The 15,451-nt window shown below is 35.0% G+C and overlaps 1 protein-coding gene across 1 annotated transcript in view; it reads right to left on the reverse strand.

Annotated features, from left to right (window-relative positions):
• PLEKHH2 (pleckstrin homology, MyTH4 and FERM domain containing H2) overlaps positions 1 to 15,451 on the reverse strand; it is a 145,936-nt gene that overhangs the window by 47,135 nt on the left and 83,350 nt on the right. The window contains 7 exon segments of the mRNA XM_079109757.1: positions 8,395 to 8,553; positions 9,899 to 9,985; positions 10,147 to 10,257; positions 10,505 to 10,641; positions 12,919 to 13,063; positions 13,717 to 13,811; positions 15,066 to 15,141. Coding sequence (XP_078965883.1) covers positions 8,395 to 8,553; positions 9,899 to 9,985; positions 10,147 to 10,257; positions 10,505 to 10,641; positions 12,919 to 13,063; positions 13,717 to 13,811; positions 15,066 to 15,141 — 810 coding nt within the window.

Genomic DNA, 15,451 nt, shown 5'->3' on the forward strand with positions numbered 1-15,451 from the left:
GACCTCCAGGACCCTTGCCTGACAAACCACACCCGCCTCCAGGACCTCCAGCTGACCACGTCCACACCCCGAGCTGCAGCTCCCCATTTGCCAACACATTTGGAAGCAGAGCGGCCATCCTGGATAATCCTGGAGGCTGTAGCTCTGATCTTTAGGTGGGGCAAATCCCACCCTGAGATGCCTGCTGGAGACTTGAAGCTCATTGTCAGGGGTTATTGGTCTAGGATTGCATAGTGTCTGAATTGGGCACTACTAATATTGATCTCCCCTTAAAGAAAAGGTTTTGGAAACCTATAGGGCCACTATAAGCCTATAGGGGGAAATCTGCAATACCCCAGATATGCACTGCTAGAGGGGAAGATACATGAACAACATGAAAGGACAAGGGGAGAAAATGATCCAAACAAATCTAGATTCTATATTAATAGAACCCAGTGACAGTATGATAGAAGAAATGTCAGAAAAGGACTTCAGATTATGCATGATTAAGATGATTTGTGAAGCAAAGGATGAGTTAAGAGAGCAAATGCAGACAATGAATGATAATACCAATAAGCAGTTGAAGCAGTTGAAAGAACAACTGCAGGAAGCAAAAGATCATTTCAACAGACAGAGATTCTCAAAAAAAAAAAAAAAAAAAAAAGAAAGAAAAAAAACACAGGAAAATCCTTGAAATGAAGGAAACAATAAACCAAATAAAAAACTCGATGGAAAGCATCACCAAAAGACTAGACCACTTGGAAGACAAAACCTCAGACAATGAAGACAAAATATTTAATCTTGAAAATAAAGTCGCCCAAACAGAGAAGATGGTAAGAAATCATGAACAGAATCTCCAAGAACTACGGGACATCATGAAAAGACCAAATTTAAGAATTATTGGAATTATTGGGATTGAGGAAGGCACAGAGATACAAACCAAAGGAATGAACAACCTATTCAATGAAATAATATCAGAAAATTTCCCAAACCTCAAGAATGAAATGGAAAATCAAATACAAGAGGCTTACAGAATACCAAATGCACAAAATCACAACAGATCCACACCAAGGCACATTATAATGAAAATGCCTAACATTCAAAATGAAGATAGAATTTTGAAGGCTGGGAGAGGAAAGCATCAGATTACATATAGGGGGAAACCAATATGGATAGCAGCCAACTTCTCAACCCAGACTCTAAAAGCAAGAAGGGCCTGGAAAAACATATTTCAAGCTCTGAAACAACATGGTTGCCAACCAAGAATCCTATACCCAGCAAAACTAACCTTCAGATTTGAAGTTGAAATAAAATCCTTCCATGATAAACAAAAGTTAAAAGAATTTACAAATAGAAAGCCTTCACTACAGAATGTTCTCAGCAAAATATTCCATGAGGAGGAAATGAAAAACAACAATGGAGGTCAGCAAAGGGAGGAACTACCTCAGAGAAAAACCACTCACAGGAGAAACCAAGCCAGCTTAAAAACCAAAAATAAGTCAAATGACTGGGAATACAAATCATTTCTCAATAATAACCCTGAACGTTAATGGACTAAACTCATCAATCAAAAGACACAGACTGGCAGATTGAACTAAAAAGAAAGACCCAACAATATTCTACCTTCAAGAGACTCATCTCATAGAAAAAGACATCCACAGACTAAAGGTGAAAGAATGGGAAAAAACATACCATGCACATGGACCCAGTAAAAAAGCAGGGTTTCCATCCTTGTATCAGATAAAGTGGACTTCAAGCCAAAGTTAGTCAGAAGGGATAAAGAAGGACATTTCATACTGCTTAAGAGAACCATAAATCAGGAAGACATAACGATAGTAAATATTTATGCCCCAAACAACAGTGCATCCATGTACATCAAACAAATCCTTCTCAATTCCAGGAATCAAATAGACCACAACACAATAATTCTGGGCGACTTTAATGCACCACTGTCACCACTAGATAGATCTTCCAAACAAAATCCAACCAAAGAAACCATAGAACTCAATAACACAATCAATAACCTAGACTTAATAGACATATATAGAATATTCCATCCATCAACGAGCAGATTCACTTTCTTCTCAGCAGCACATGGAACCTTCTCGAAAATAGACCATATGTTATGCCACAAAGCAGCCCTTAGGAAATGCAAAAAAATAGAGATACTGCCTTGTGTTCTATCAGATCATAATGGACTGAGAGTAGAAATCAATGACAATATAAAAAACAGAAATTACTCCAACACCTGGAGACTAAATAATATACTATTGAATGAAATATGGATAATAGAAAACATCAGGGAGGAGATTAAAAAATTCTTAGAGGTAAATGAGAATGACAATACAACATATCAAAATCTCTGGGACACTATGAAAGCGGTACTAAGAGGAAAATTCATTGCATGGAGCGCATTCCAAAAAGAATGAAAAGTCAACAACTAAATGACCTAACATTACAGCTCAAAGCCCTCGAAAAAGAAGAACAGAATGACAGCAAAAGTAGTAGAAGACAGGAAATAATTAAAATCAGAGCTGAAATCAATGAAATTGAAACAAGAGAAACAATTCAAAAAATTGACAAAACAAAAAGTTGGTTCTTTGAAAAAGTAAACAAAATAGACAAACCCTTAGCTACACTAACGAAGAGAAGGAGAGAGAAAACTCAAATTACTAAAATTTGTGATGAAAAAGGAAATATCATGACAGACACCACGGAGATACATAGCATAATGAGAAGCTACTTCGAAAAAAATCTGTATTCCAACAAAATAGAAACTACTGAAGACACTGACAAATTTCTAGAGACATATGCTCCTTCTAAACTGAACCAGGAGGACATACACAAGTTAAACAAATCAATATCAAGCAATGAAATAAAAGAAGCCATTAAAAACCTACCATCCAAGAAAAGCCCAGGACCAGATGGATTCTCAGTCGAGTTCTACAAGACCTTCAAATAAGAACTCATTCCAATACTTCTCAAAGTATTCCAGGAAATACAAAAGGAGGGTACCCTACCAAACTCATTCTATGAAGCTAATATCACCCTCATACCCAAACCAGACATATCAAAGAAAGAAAATTTTAGAACAATATCCTTGATGAATATAGATGCAAAGATCCTTAACAAAATATTGGCAAATCATATGGTATTAAGAAAATTGTGCACCAAGATCAAGTGGGGTTCATCCCTGGAATGCAAGGATGGTTTAACATCTGTAAATCAAAAAACATAATCCATCATGTAAATAGACTTAAGGATAAGAATCATATGGTTATTTCAATTGACAAAGAAAAAGTGTTCGACAAAATACAACACCCCTTCATGCTGAAAACACTAGAAAAAATAGGGATAGGAGGAACATACCTGAAGATTGTAAAGGCTATTGATGCTAAACCCAAGGCCAACATCATTCTTAATGGAGAAAAACTGAAAGCATTCCCTTTAAAAACTGGAACAAGACAGGGATGTCCTCTTTCACCACTTCTATTCAACATTGTTCTCGAAACTCTAGCCAGAGAAATTAGGCAGACTAAAGAAATTAAAGGGATATGAAAGGAAAAGAAAAACTAAAGCTGTCACCATTTGCTGATGACATGATTCTGTATTTAGAGGATCCAAAAATCTCCTCCAGAAAACTTCTAGACCTCATCAATGAATTCAGCAAAATAGCAGGCTATAAAATCAACACGCATAAATCTAAAGCATTTTTATATGCAAGCAATGAAACATCTGAAAGGGAAATGAGGAAAACAACTCCATTTGCAATAGCCTCAAAAAAAAAAAAAAAAAAACTTAGGAATCAATCTAACCAAAGAGGTAAAAGAGCTCTACAATGAAAACTACAAAACATTGAAGAAAGAAATTGGGGAAGACCTCAGAAGACAGAAAGATTTACCATGTTCTTGGATAGGCAGAATTAATATTGTCAAAATGGCCATACTTCCAAAAGTGCTATACAGATTCAATGCAATTCCAATTAAAATCCCAATGATATACCTTACAGAAATAGAGAAAGCAATCATGAAATTCATCTGGAAGAAAAAGAAACCCAGAATAGCTAAAGCAATCCTTAGCAGGAAGAATGAAACAGGGGGTATTGTGATACCAGAATTTCAACTATACTACAAAGCAATAGTAACAAAAACAGCATGGTATTGGTACCAAAATAGACAGGTAGATCAGTGGTACAGAATAGAGCACACGGGCACAAAACGAAATAAATACAATTTTCTCATACTACACAAAGGTGCCAAAAATATGCAATGGAGAAAAGACAGCCTGTTCAACAAATGGTACTGGGAAAACTGGAAATCCATATGCAACAGAATGAAACTAAACCCCTATCTCTCACCCTGCACAAAAATCAACTCAAAATGGATCAAGGACCTTGAAATCAGACCAGAGACCCTGCATCTTACAGAAGAAAAAGTAGGTCCAAATCTTCAACTTGCTGGCTTAGGATCAGACTTCCTTAACAGGACTCCTATAGCTCAAGAAATAAAAGCAAGAATCAATAATTGGGACAGATTCAAACTAAATAGCTTTCTCTCAGCAAAGGAAACTATCAGCAATGCAAAGGGAGAGCCTACAGAGTGGGAGAATAGCTTTGCCACTCATACTTCAGAAAGGGCACTAATTTCCAGAATATATAAAGAACTCAAAAAACTCTACACCAAGAATACAAATAACCCAATCAACAAATGGGCTAAGGAAATGAACAGACACTTCACAGAAGAAGATCTGCAAGCAATCAACAAACATATGAAAAAATGTTCACCCATCTTTAGTAATAAGAGAAATACAAATCAAAACTACCCTAAGATTCCATCTCACCCCAATTAGAATAGTGATTATCAAGAATACAAGCAACAATAGGTGTTGGAGAGGATGTGGGGAAAAAGGTACACTCACACATTGCTGGTGGGGTTGCAAATTAGTACAGCCACTCTGGAAAGCAGTATGGAGATTCCTTAGAAAACTTGGAATGGAACCACCATTTGACCCAGCTATCCTACTCCTTGGCCTATACCCAAAGGACTTAAAATCAGCATACTACAGAGATACAGCCACATCAATATTCATAGTGGCTCAATTCACAATAGCCAGATTGTGGAACCAACCTAGATGTCCTTCAATTGATGAATGGATAAAGAAACTGTGGTATATATATATACAATGGAATATTACTCAGCTATAAAGAATAATAAAATTATGGCATTTGCAAGCAAATGGATGAAATTGGGGAATATCATGCTAAGTGAGATAAGCCAATCTCAAAAAACTAAAGGACGAATGATCTCGCTGATAAGTGGATGATGACACATAATGGGGGGTGGGCAGTGGGCAAGAATGGAGGAAGGAGGGACTGTATAGAGGGAAAAGAGGGGTGGGAGGAGTGGGGGAGAAGAAAAAAATAACAGAATGAATCAAACACCATTACTCTATGTAAATGTATGATTATGAAAATGGTAGGCCGTTACTCCATGTACAAACAGAAATAACACGTATCCCATTTGTTTACAATAAAAATAAATTAAAAAAAAGAAAATAAATTTCATTTTAATTTTGGAACATAAAAAAAAATGCAACCATGGAATGGGAAACAGAATTGCAGAAGTGTAATATGAGCAGAAACTGACAATGCCGTGCTGATAAAGGGAAAAGAACCAAGCAAACATACGAAACAAACTGTGGAAAGAATAACAAACCCTTAGCCATGGGGTCATACTAAACTCAGGATTTGGTAGATAAAGTCCTTGAAAGAAGAGCAAAGCTCATTACTATGAATTGTAGCAAGAGTGTGGCTTAAAGTGGCACTGTGTTCTTTGGAAAAAATATATTTGCACAATATTAGGGAGTTCCCTGTCCCGTTAGTGACTGAGAAAACCTTTTTGTAGAAATATAATATTTTGGAAAAAACACGGTACATATCTTTGTTGAATGCATAGGCGAATTCTTTCTTACTTTTAGTACAGTTGATCAGTCTGCAAATATTACTGAATAGCACCCACCTACATCCCACATTATTATTAAATATAAATTCCATGATACTATTGCTCCTTAACCTCTAATTTTTTCACCTCTTACATAATCATAGCACAAAAGTGATGAGTGATTATGTGTGTGCAAATGTTTTCTTTCATTTTCCCAAAAGCGACTAATAGGACTTTTTAAAATTTTAGGATACTATTAAGTGATCCTGTCCTTTATAATATTCACCCCATCCTGCAGTCCTCCGTGTAGAGAATTACATTGCTGTATTCTAGTAATTTGCTATGATTTCTAACAGAGCAGGGGTATCATTGTATTGTGCACTCTGCCAAACCTTTTGTTTTTAATTATTATTATTACTATTATTTGGCAAGAGTGAAAGGAGTAAGATTTATTTAAGAGAGAAGAAAAGAGAACTCCCACAAAGCAAGAGGAGAACTGATAGCAAGTTTTCCATTTAAATGTACTAGTCTAGGGAGATATAAAGCTTTTGGGTAGGGCATTGATCAAAATTCTTGCTAACCAGGTATTGGAAAAATGTTAAGGCTATTGGCTTGGTTTGTAATCTTCCAATTAGCTATGTCCTTTAGCCCCTGAGTTTGAACTTTCCTGTAATCTCCACTTGGGTCTAACCCCACATCCATTTTCCTGCTGTTCCAGGACAGAGGAGTTGGCTGGGATGTTTGCCAAACTATTTACTAGACTTTAATAAACATAGTATACTTGCTGACTACCTCAGAGGTCTATTAGTGATTTATATATTGCAAGAAATTTTCAATCTGGGTTTAACATGTAGAACCATTTTTAATTTCATAGCAATTGGAATCCTAATAGCTTAGCTAATTTGGAACTAACAATCTAGTACAAAAGGAAAAATAGCGCTTGTATCCAGTAAATGTTTGAAATAAATAATATTAAGTATAAATCAATATTTATTCTCTTTAAAAAAATTAGAAAACAAGTAAGCAAAAATATTGTAAAAGCACACAGAAATAACCAATATGCCTTGGTATATTTCCCATTTCAGACAGTTTTCTTTGAACACATAAAATAAAAATGGGACAATAATGTAATAACTACTTACCACTCAATAATATATCACAGCATATTTCTATAGCATTAAATATTCTTTTACTACATATAAAAGGTTGCACAGAAAAGCATTATATGATTGTATAAACATTTCTTTAGGCTATTCTATGCCCTGCATCTAAGATGATCCCTATATTTCTTTATTATAAACCATGCTGTGTAAGGAATCTTTCTGGGATAATAAAAATGTTCTAAATCTTTAATGCTGTACTTGAGTATGTTAATTTACCTCTTTTTTTTTTCTTTTTCCTTTTTTTTTTTTTTTTTTTTTTTTTTTTTTTTTGTGGTGCTGGGGATTGAACCCAGGGCCTTATACATGTGAGGCAAACACTCTACCATCTGATCTATATCCCCAGCCCCTCAATTTTTAAAATAGGGGGAAAAAAACCTGTAATGGACATCGTTGTATGTAATTAAATCTTTTGTAAGTTGAGATCACTTCCTAAGGATAAATTTCTTAAGAAATTTATACTAATTTAAAGTGAGAAATTTATAAACTAAGAAATTTATCCTTTCAAAGGACTTTTTAAAAAATATTTGATATTCATTCATTCATTCATTCATGTATTCAAAAAATACATATGGAGTTAACAGTTGGGTTGAAACATTGCCAAATTGTTTTACAGAGTAATATAATACTCTCACTAGCAGATTTCTTGAGGTGTATCAATACTGGGCTTCAGAATTTTTAAAAAACGTCTTTCCTTCTCTGTATAGGTACAGTTGAGAGGAAATAAGACTTTAGGATTTTTTTCTTTTTGTTTTAAAACATGAATAACATAGATCTCATAAATTTTTTTAAAAAGTCAATCTTCTCACCAAATTTTTTAAATGATATCTACTTCTTCAATTTATGCTTTTAAAAAATGATTGGTGATAGTAAAATGTTTTTCCTGATCAATAAGATCAGCAGGATCGTTTGCATTTGTCTCTACTCTCTCTCCTTCTCTCCCATTGTGACTTTGTGCCCCTCACTTCCCTGTTTGTATTCATCCTTCACCTACTGATTAGAAAAAACTTGCTAAATATTTAAGATATTAATCAGTTTCTACACCTTTTAAACACCTTTTCAAAATTTTTCATCTATCTTTTAGAAATTATGCTTGTAGAATTTTTAATAAGGCATTTCTATTTTTACGTATTATAATCAAATTTTTCATTTGCTATCTTTCTGTTTTTCGTTGTGGGCATCAAACTTAAAACATACTTCCCCACCCCAATACAATATGAACATTCAATACTCATTCCCTGACACCCACTTTTCCTGATCTGTGGGGCTAATCCACATAGCTGCCTGAGACATCACTATGCACACAAGGTTCCTACCTTTGTGAGCAATCCCTTCATTGTTGGCTTGCCCTCAGGCTGCAGGAAAAGTGGGTTAGCAGCTTGGATCCGAAGAACATTCTGTAACACTTTAATCCACTCTTCCAATATGTTGGGAGAATCTGCAGTCAGATAGTATGTGTGCTTTTCAGTGGTCAACTAAAATGGGATGAGAAAGCAGTAGGAAAGGCAACTGTGAAGATTTAGGATTATTAGCATGTCCTTGTCAATTCTTCAAATGTCATTTACTTTACATGGGAGCAAACATGGTAACCTTGGATCCTAGGTTCTAAATAAATGACTCCATAATTATGTATAATACTTTAACCACTTTTTGAGAATTATAATAATTAAATTTTTGATGAAATATTCAGTTTACTTTAAAAGTTTTCATAGTATTAAATTTGGGGATCATGATTTTACATTTTTGCTCATCACATTTTTTTTCCCCTTAAATGGGCTACAGGTGCTTGGTTGTTGAAATGAGAATGAGAATGACTGGAGACCATAATAAAATAAAAGTTTTAGCAATTAAAGGAGAGTTTTTTTGTTTTGTTTTGTTTTGTTTTTAATACAGAGAAAAGAGGAAGTCACCTACAAACACGAAGTTCTTGCATACAAGGAGAGAAATTCTTGGAAATAACATATGATCAGTTATTATGAACTCACAATTTTCCAGTCTCAAATTAATCACAATGTAAATTTTCCAAATATTTCAGAAGTTTACAAATGAGTCTTAACAGCCATGCTCCAAGACAAAGCTTTCCCTGATTCTCCCTTCTAAATTTCTGAGGAGTTCTCAGTCCACAGGAAACACTGATAATGTACCTTTCTGGGAAATGTTGTCTTCCACCCTCCAAAGGAGCAAGATAAGAAAATAATGGTTAATGAAAGCATTTCAGAAATAGTATCTGAATTTCAATTGCATACACCAAACTATCTTTTAACAGCCTGTGTTTTAAATTTAACAGACTTCAGACAAGACTGGCCTTAGATGTAGGTAAAATGGGCAGCTACTACCCCTCTGGTGTGACTTGGCAGGAAATCCCTCTGCTCACCAATAGTTTTCTTACATAGGTGTTATAGCACCTCAAGTTCATAGAAGAACTGTCATTGTCTAATTCTGTATTAAAATAAAGCCACTCCTGAATTTAATCATATAATGTATTACTAACATCTTATTGGGAATTCATTTATCATCTAACCCTTCCTAAAATAGTATGACATATTAAGAGCTGAGAGTACCTAGGACATTAAGTATGAGGAAAGAAGAGTAATAAAGAAAGAAAAAGTTAAAAAAAAAGTATAGTGGGAGTTACCCAACAGAAATTTAGCTTACCTTGCCATATTAGCTAAAAAGTCTTAAACAGTGTTAACACACTTTGAGGTATCAAATTGACTCCAAAGTGAATAAGAAACAGTGAATCACCCAATCTTCTTTCCACTAGTTTGGATCATTGAGAATTGAATTTTGTATGATACAAAAGTAAAAGAAAGTAAGTACCTGAACTGTTTGTTTGTTGTCTCCTCTTAAAATACTGCAGGAAGCACTAAGTTCAATATGGCCCTGAGGTTTTCTAATTACATCACTCTGTATGAAAGGAAGAAAATCAAATGAACAAAGATTAATAGTGATAGTCATAATAAGAAATGCTTTGCATCATTAATTACATTACAGGGAAGAAAATCAGTCGAAATTTCAACTTATAGTTTGAGGAATTCAGTTCTGAACAGTAAGTATTTTCTACTCACTGGAGATTTGTAGTAAAGTAATTCGCCACCTTTGAGAACGAACCACCTCCGCTTCCAAGTCTTGACCTTACCACTCATTTTTAGTAAATAGCCAGATTTTTCCAGTGGTTCCTAATTTTAAGAAATTAAAAAAAATTTTTTTAAAGTTTCCTTTGGAGGCTCAAACCAACTGATTCATTAATTTATTAAAAATAATTTTTTAGTTGTAGGTGGACACAGTACCTTTATTTTATTGGTTTATATGTGAAGCTGAGGATTGAATCCAGTGCCTCACACATGCTAGGCAAATGTTGTACCACTGAGCTACAATCCCAGCCCATGATTCATTAATTTTTTAAAAGTCCAATTCAGTGCTTACATTTTTCCCATTATCACTGGAAGAGGAGCAGGTTTTAGGAAGTTTCTGCTCGGGCTGTAGGCACTCTGTGTCTGTAGGGTAGGCATCAGGAGGAATGGCATAGTCACTTTCAGAAGTCACAGAGGAGACAGACACTCCTGAAAGAACAAGGAAATACATAAAGTAGGCATTTAATAGAGAGGTGGTCCCAACACTGGTTGTGAGTGCTCCTGAATCATAAACCTCCTCAGACTAGATTTATTCTCATTCCTTTGGCCATAAAAATCTGTTAAAGCTGAAAATAGGATAGGAACTGTCAGGCAAATTTCTAAGGAAGTCATAGGAATACAAATAATATTTTGTTGTAATGACAACCTCAGCTAATTATATACATATAAAATATGTGCAACAGTCTATTAATATATCTTTCATTAAGAATGAAAATATGTGTATTTACACATTGACATGTAGATAAACAAATGTTGAACATTAATTTACAAAAGTTTTCACAACCACATTTTAAATCAATTTCTATAATCACTTAAAGTCACTTCACATTAAAAAGCAACATGATTTCAGTAGTATTTTTTCATAAGTCCACTATAAACTAAAAATAGTTCACAGATTTAAAAAAGTATTACAGAAAATATAAGCAATAAGTCTTAAAGACATAAGGCTATTTCATTTGGCCGCTGCTAGAAGGTAAAATTCATTGGAACATGTACACAATAATTCAGATGCCTTTGTAGAAAACGACGTGTGACTTGCAATCCATATCTGGAGGAGGACTACAATCAGAGATTTTGAAATATTAAATAAAATTAAGGACTTAGGTTTTTATTAATTATAGTATCCAGCAAGTTTTTAAAAATTCTTATTAACATTTAAGGAGCATATTAGATAAAGCCACTCTTGTAACTCTACTCTTATTTTACTCAGACAAATAATGGCTGTGATACAATCTTTATTTTTTTCATGGACTAACACAAATCGGGGAACTCAGAGGTCATTGTGGCTAATAACCCAGCATTCTCTAAAAAGACTACAGCCCAGAGATGAAAGGATTTGCCCAAAGTCAAATAGCCTGACAGGGGCAGTGTTGCAATGCAAATCTGAAGCTTCCAGCCCCAATTTCAGTCCTCATGGAACAGATGCTAGTGGAAGGAGTCAGATAACAAACAAGTAGTAAGTGCTATAGAAAATAAAACACAGAGCATAGCAAAACAAGCAGAAAGAGCCGCTGATAGAAGGAGGGCAAGGACTACGATTTGAAAGGTGTGGTGAGGGCGGGTCTCATCAAAGAGGCAATGTTTGAGCAAAGCCCTCATAGACATCTGAGGGAAGAAAACCAGGTGAAGGAGACACTAGTGAAAAAGATTCTGAAATAAAGGCATGCCTGATATGTTCTAGGAATAAGAGCAGTGAGATCAGAGTTGAATAGAAGAAAGAGGAGAGAAGGTAAAAGACAAAAGAATAATGGAACACCTTATAGCCATTGTGAGGAGCCACAGTAGTATTCTGAGCAAAAATGTGACATATCCTGATTCTGGCTCTGGGGGACAAGGTGAAAGCAAGGAAATCAGTGGAAGTTCAAACTACTGAACCAATGAACACTTGGCAGCTCTAGTTGAAGCTGAAGGGTTTGAAAATACCAAGGGGTTCCATGGAATGCAGTTTGAAAACCACTACACATACAATGCCACATTAAAGACTTTCAGAAAATATAGACGAGAAGTGGGATTAGATATCTCTGTAACCTCTATCTACACAAAATTTCTTTAAAATCATCCACTAAAAATCATAAGCATGCCCAAAATAAAGTTGTAGATGATTTCTACTTTTGTATTAGATTAACCAACAAGGTCTGAGTTGTTGTGGCTCAGTAGTAGAGCACTTGCCTGGCATGTGTGAGGTACTGGGTTCAATTCTCAGCACCACATAAAAATAAGTAAATAAAGGTATTGTGTCCATCTACAACTAAAGAAAAAACAATTTAGATTAACCAACAAATTTTATAGTGTATTTTCCAACACTTATCCCACAAATTATCCAAAATATTCAAGGTAACTATAACAAAGAAGCCTCATTTTGGCCAATTTCCTTTACACCCACAATAAATTTATCTCTCTCCTATAGACAAGGTGTGGGTGCACAGGCATACACACTCTCTCTCACTTTCTCTCTCTCTCTCTCTCTCTCTCTCTCACACACACACACACACACACACACTATATGGTTTATCTGGAGTCACAGAGAATTGAAGAGAAAATTATGACTAGATTATAAATGTTTCCATCTTAGGCTAGTACTTCTTTCCTTATGGTTTGCAGCAAGTACTTTGATTCTCTTTAAAATCCTGTTATGGAGATAGTCAGAAATAAATACTCAGAAAGGTCTGGATGGATTTGCCTCAAGCACCTTTGCTCTCCTCTCACCTCGCTTCATGGCTCTGGGGCTGCCAGGCCCACTCCGGTTGCGCATGTCTGACTCTGATGTCTGTGAGCTGGATCTGGAGCTGTCCTCGTCCTCGGAGCCAGAGGAATCATCCAGGAAAGGGCTGCTACTTATTTGGGTTGCCTTCTAAAGAAAAGCAGAACAGCTTCCCTGTATCCACCTCTAAAGTTATTTCTTTTTTTAGACAAAGAATGTTTTGTAGGAAGAAGACATGGAATATGATTTTTTGAAGGAATACAAGAACATATTTTGCCAGTATAAAAGTCATGTTGTCAAACCTCAGATTCTAATTATCAAGGCATTTGTCAATTAGAAAACTTCTGAAAACATAAGGTTGTCAATATCTGACAGTCCTCATTTTTAATTAGGTACTTTTGGCAAGGAAGGGACCCTGGCACTGATAAAAAGATCTTTCTAAATTAGGAGTTTCCATTACATCATTAATAATAGGTTTCATTTAAACAATTAACAGCCTGGGGTTGTGCGAGCGTGCATGCGTGCATGTGTGTGTGTGTGTGTGTGTGTGCGTGTGTGTGTGCGTGTGTGTGTATCACATGAAAATGGAGGCAGACCTCTAATGCTCTAAGAAGAATAAATATCTTCTCCAGATCTTTCCATTTCTTCTTTTTTAATGATAAATTAGTGTGAATTTCTAAAACCTTTCTACAAAGGGAGAGTCTGTGTAAAATGTTAAGAATGGAATCTGGAACTTGAAGAAACAGTTTTCCTGATGCATTATGAAGAGAACCACATGTTTAACAGTAACAACAATGAGTTACCCCTTTCAAAGTTGTGTACACTGGGGTTGTCATATTCTTGTATATCAGAGATGTATAAAGTCCTGATGTGGTATAGGAAAGCATGGTGGCAGAATCTGAAACAGAAAACAATGTTGTTTTTTTAAACAAAAAACTTCTAACAAGCACATTGGCCTGTTTATTATGAATATGGATTAGCACATGTGATTACTAATTATGTACTGTTATGAATCATGGCATTTACAGGTTGATATACACCCCTTTTACATGGCTCATTATTTCCTCATGTATGCTAGTTCCCCAGTGAGATTGTAAGTTCTCTGAGAGCAAGAACCACGGCTTTCACTTCTTAGCATCTTCATGCATGCTTAATTCAGGCTGTGCAGAACTAGGTAAAACAACTACTGACTGTGAATTCAGTGGAAGGACCTATGAAGATGTTCTCTGACTATTCCTAATCCTGTTATTGACCTGGTATAAAAACATCATCATTCTTAAGCTTTTATCAGATAATGTTGAAAGGTCGGAATATGATTTCTTGGTAAAAACAGAAGATAGTTGATATGGAGCATAGTATCAATGGTTACCTCTAAGACATGGATTAGTGGTAGGATTGGGAGGACTGGTAGAAGGAACCACAGGAAAATTTCTCTTTTTATTCCAGACAGTCATATGTCATTTGGTTTTATTCATTCATATTCATTCATTTATAATGGGCATGCATTAGTTCTATAATAATTTTAGGAAGGAAGGGAGGAAGAAGAAAAAAGACATAGAGACCAACATGTTTACAATTTTCATTCTGAATGGCTAAAATGCCAGTTTCTCTACCTTAGTCTCTCTGAGGTCTTTCTACATCAGATTTGAATGTGGGGTTTCTGTACTAAGTAAGATGAATTTTAAAACATAAATCAACAACCTCTGAAATCATCTTCTGAAAGTTCATATAATTTGATTTATTTTTAGAAAATAGACATTTGGGAAGTTCTTGGCTATGAAACAGTAATGCAAAATCACATACTTTAAGAAAACTTTTATTGTAGTAAAAAAAATATAAAATAAAATTTACCATCTTAACCATTTTTAAGTATACAATTTGATAGTGTTAAGTATATTCACATTGTTGTAAAATAGACCTCTGGAACTTCTTTATTTTACAAATCTGAAATTCTAAACCCATGAAACCACAAACCTGCCTCCCCTGCCTATCCTAGCCCCTGGTAACCACCATTCCATACTGGCTAATTCACTAAAGTGGAATCTTACAGTATCAACCTTTCTGTGACTGTATCACATGTTTGTATTGTGCTATCACACTAAGCATGACATCCTCAAGGCTTACCCACATCACAGCATGCAAAAGCACTTACTTTTATTAACATTTTCCATATTGAAGGCCTCAGACATTCGAATGCCTGATTTGGCAACAGCATAAATTCTGCTTTCCTAATGTAAAAAAGAGATTTGAACAGGGTATTTAAAGGGAAGAAATGATGACTTTCAATACATATGTTTTTCATTTTTTCTTCACTTAAAGTTCACTAGAAGACAGAATTGTTATAGAACTTAGTGCCAATAAAACAGACCACAGTAAAAGGATTTCCATCTCTTTGTCGCTCCATTATTAGTTCCAAAATTTTTGCTGGATATTTTAAATTCTTTTGAAGATAAAGGGAGCAAGTAAGAGAAATTTATTCATCATTACAGATAAACACCATCTTTAATATTCTACCATTTTAGAACATGGGTAAATTTT

The sequence above is a fragment of the Sciurus vulgaris genome (assembly GCF_902686455.1).
Source record: "Sciurus vulgaris genome assembly, chromosome: 14".
In the NCBI taxonomy this organism is placed as follows: Eukaryota; Metazoa; Chordata; class Mammalia; order Rodentia; family Sciuridae; genus Sciurus; species Sciurus vulgaris.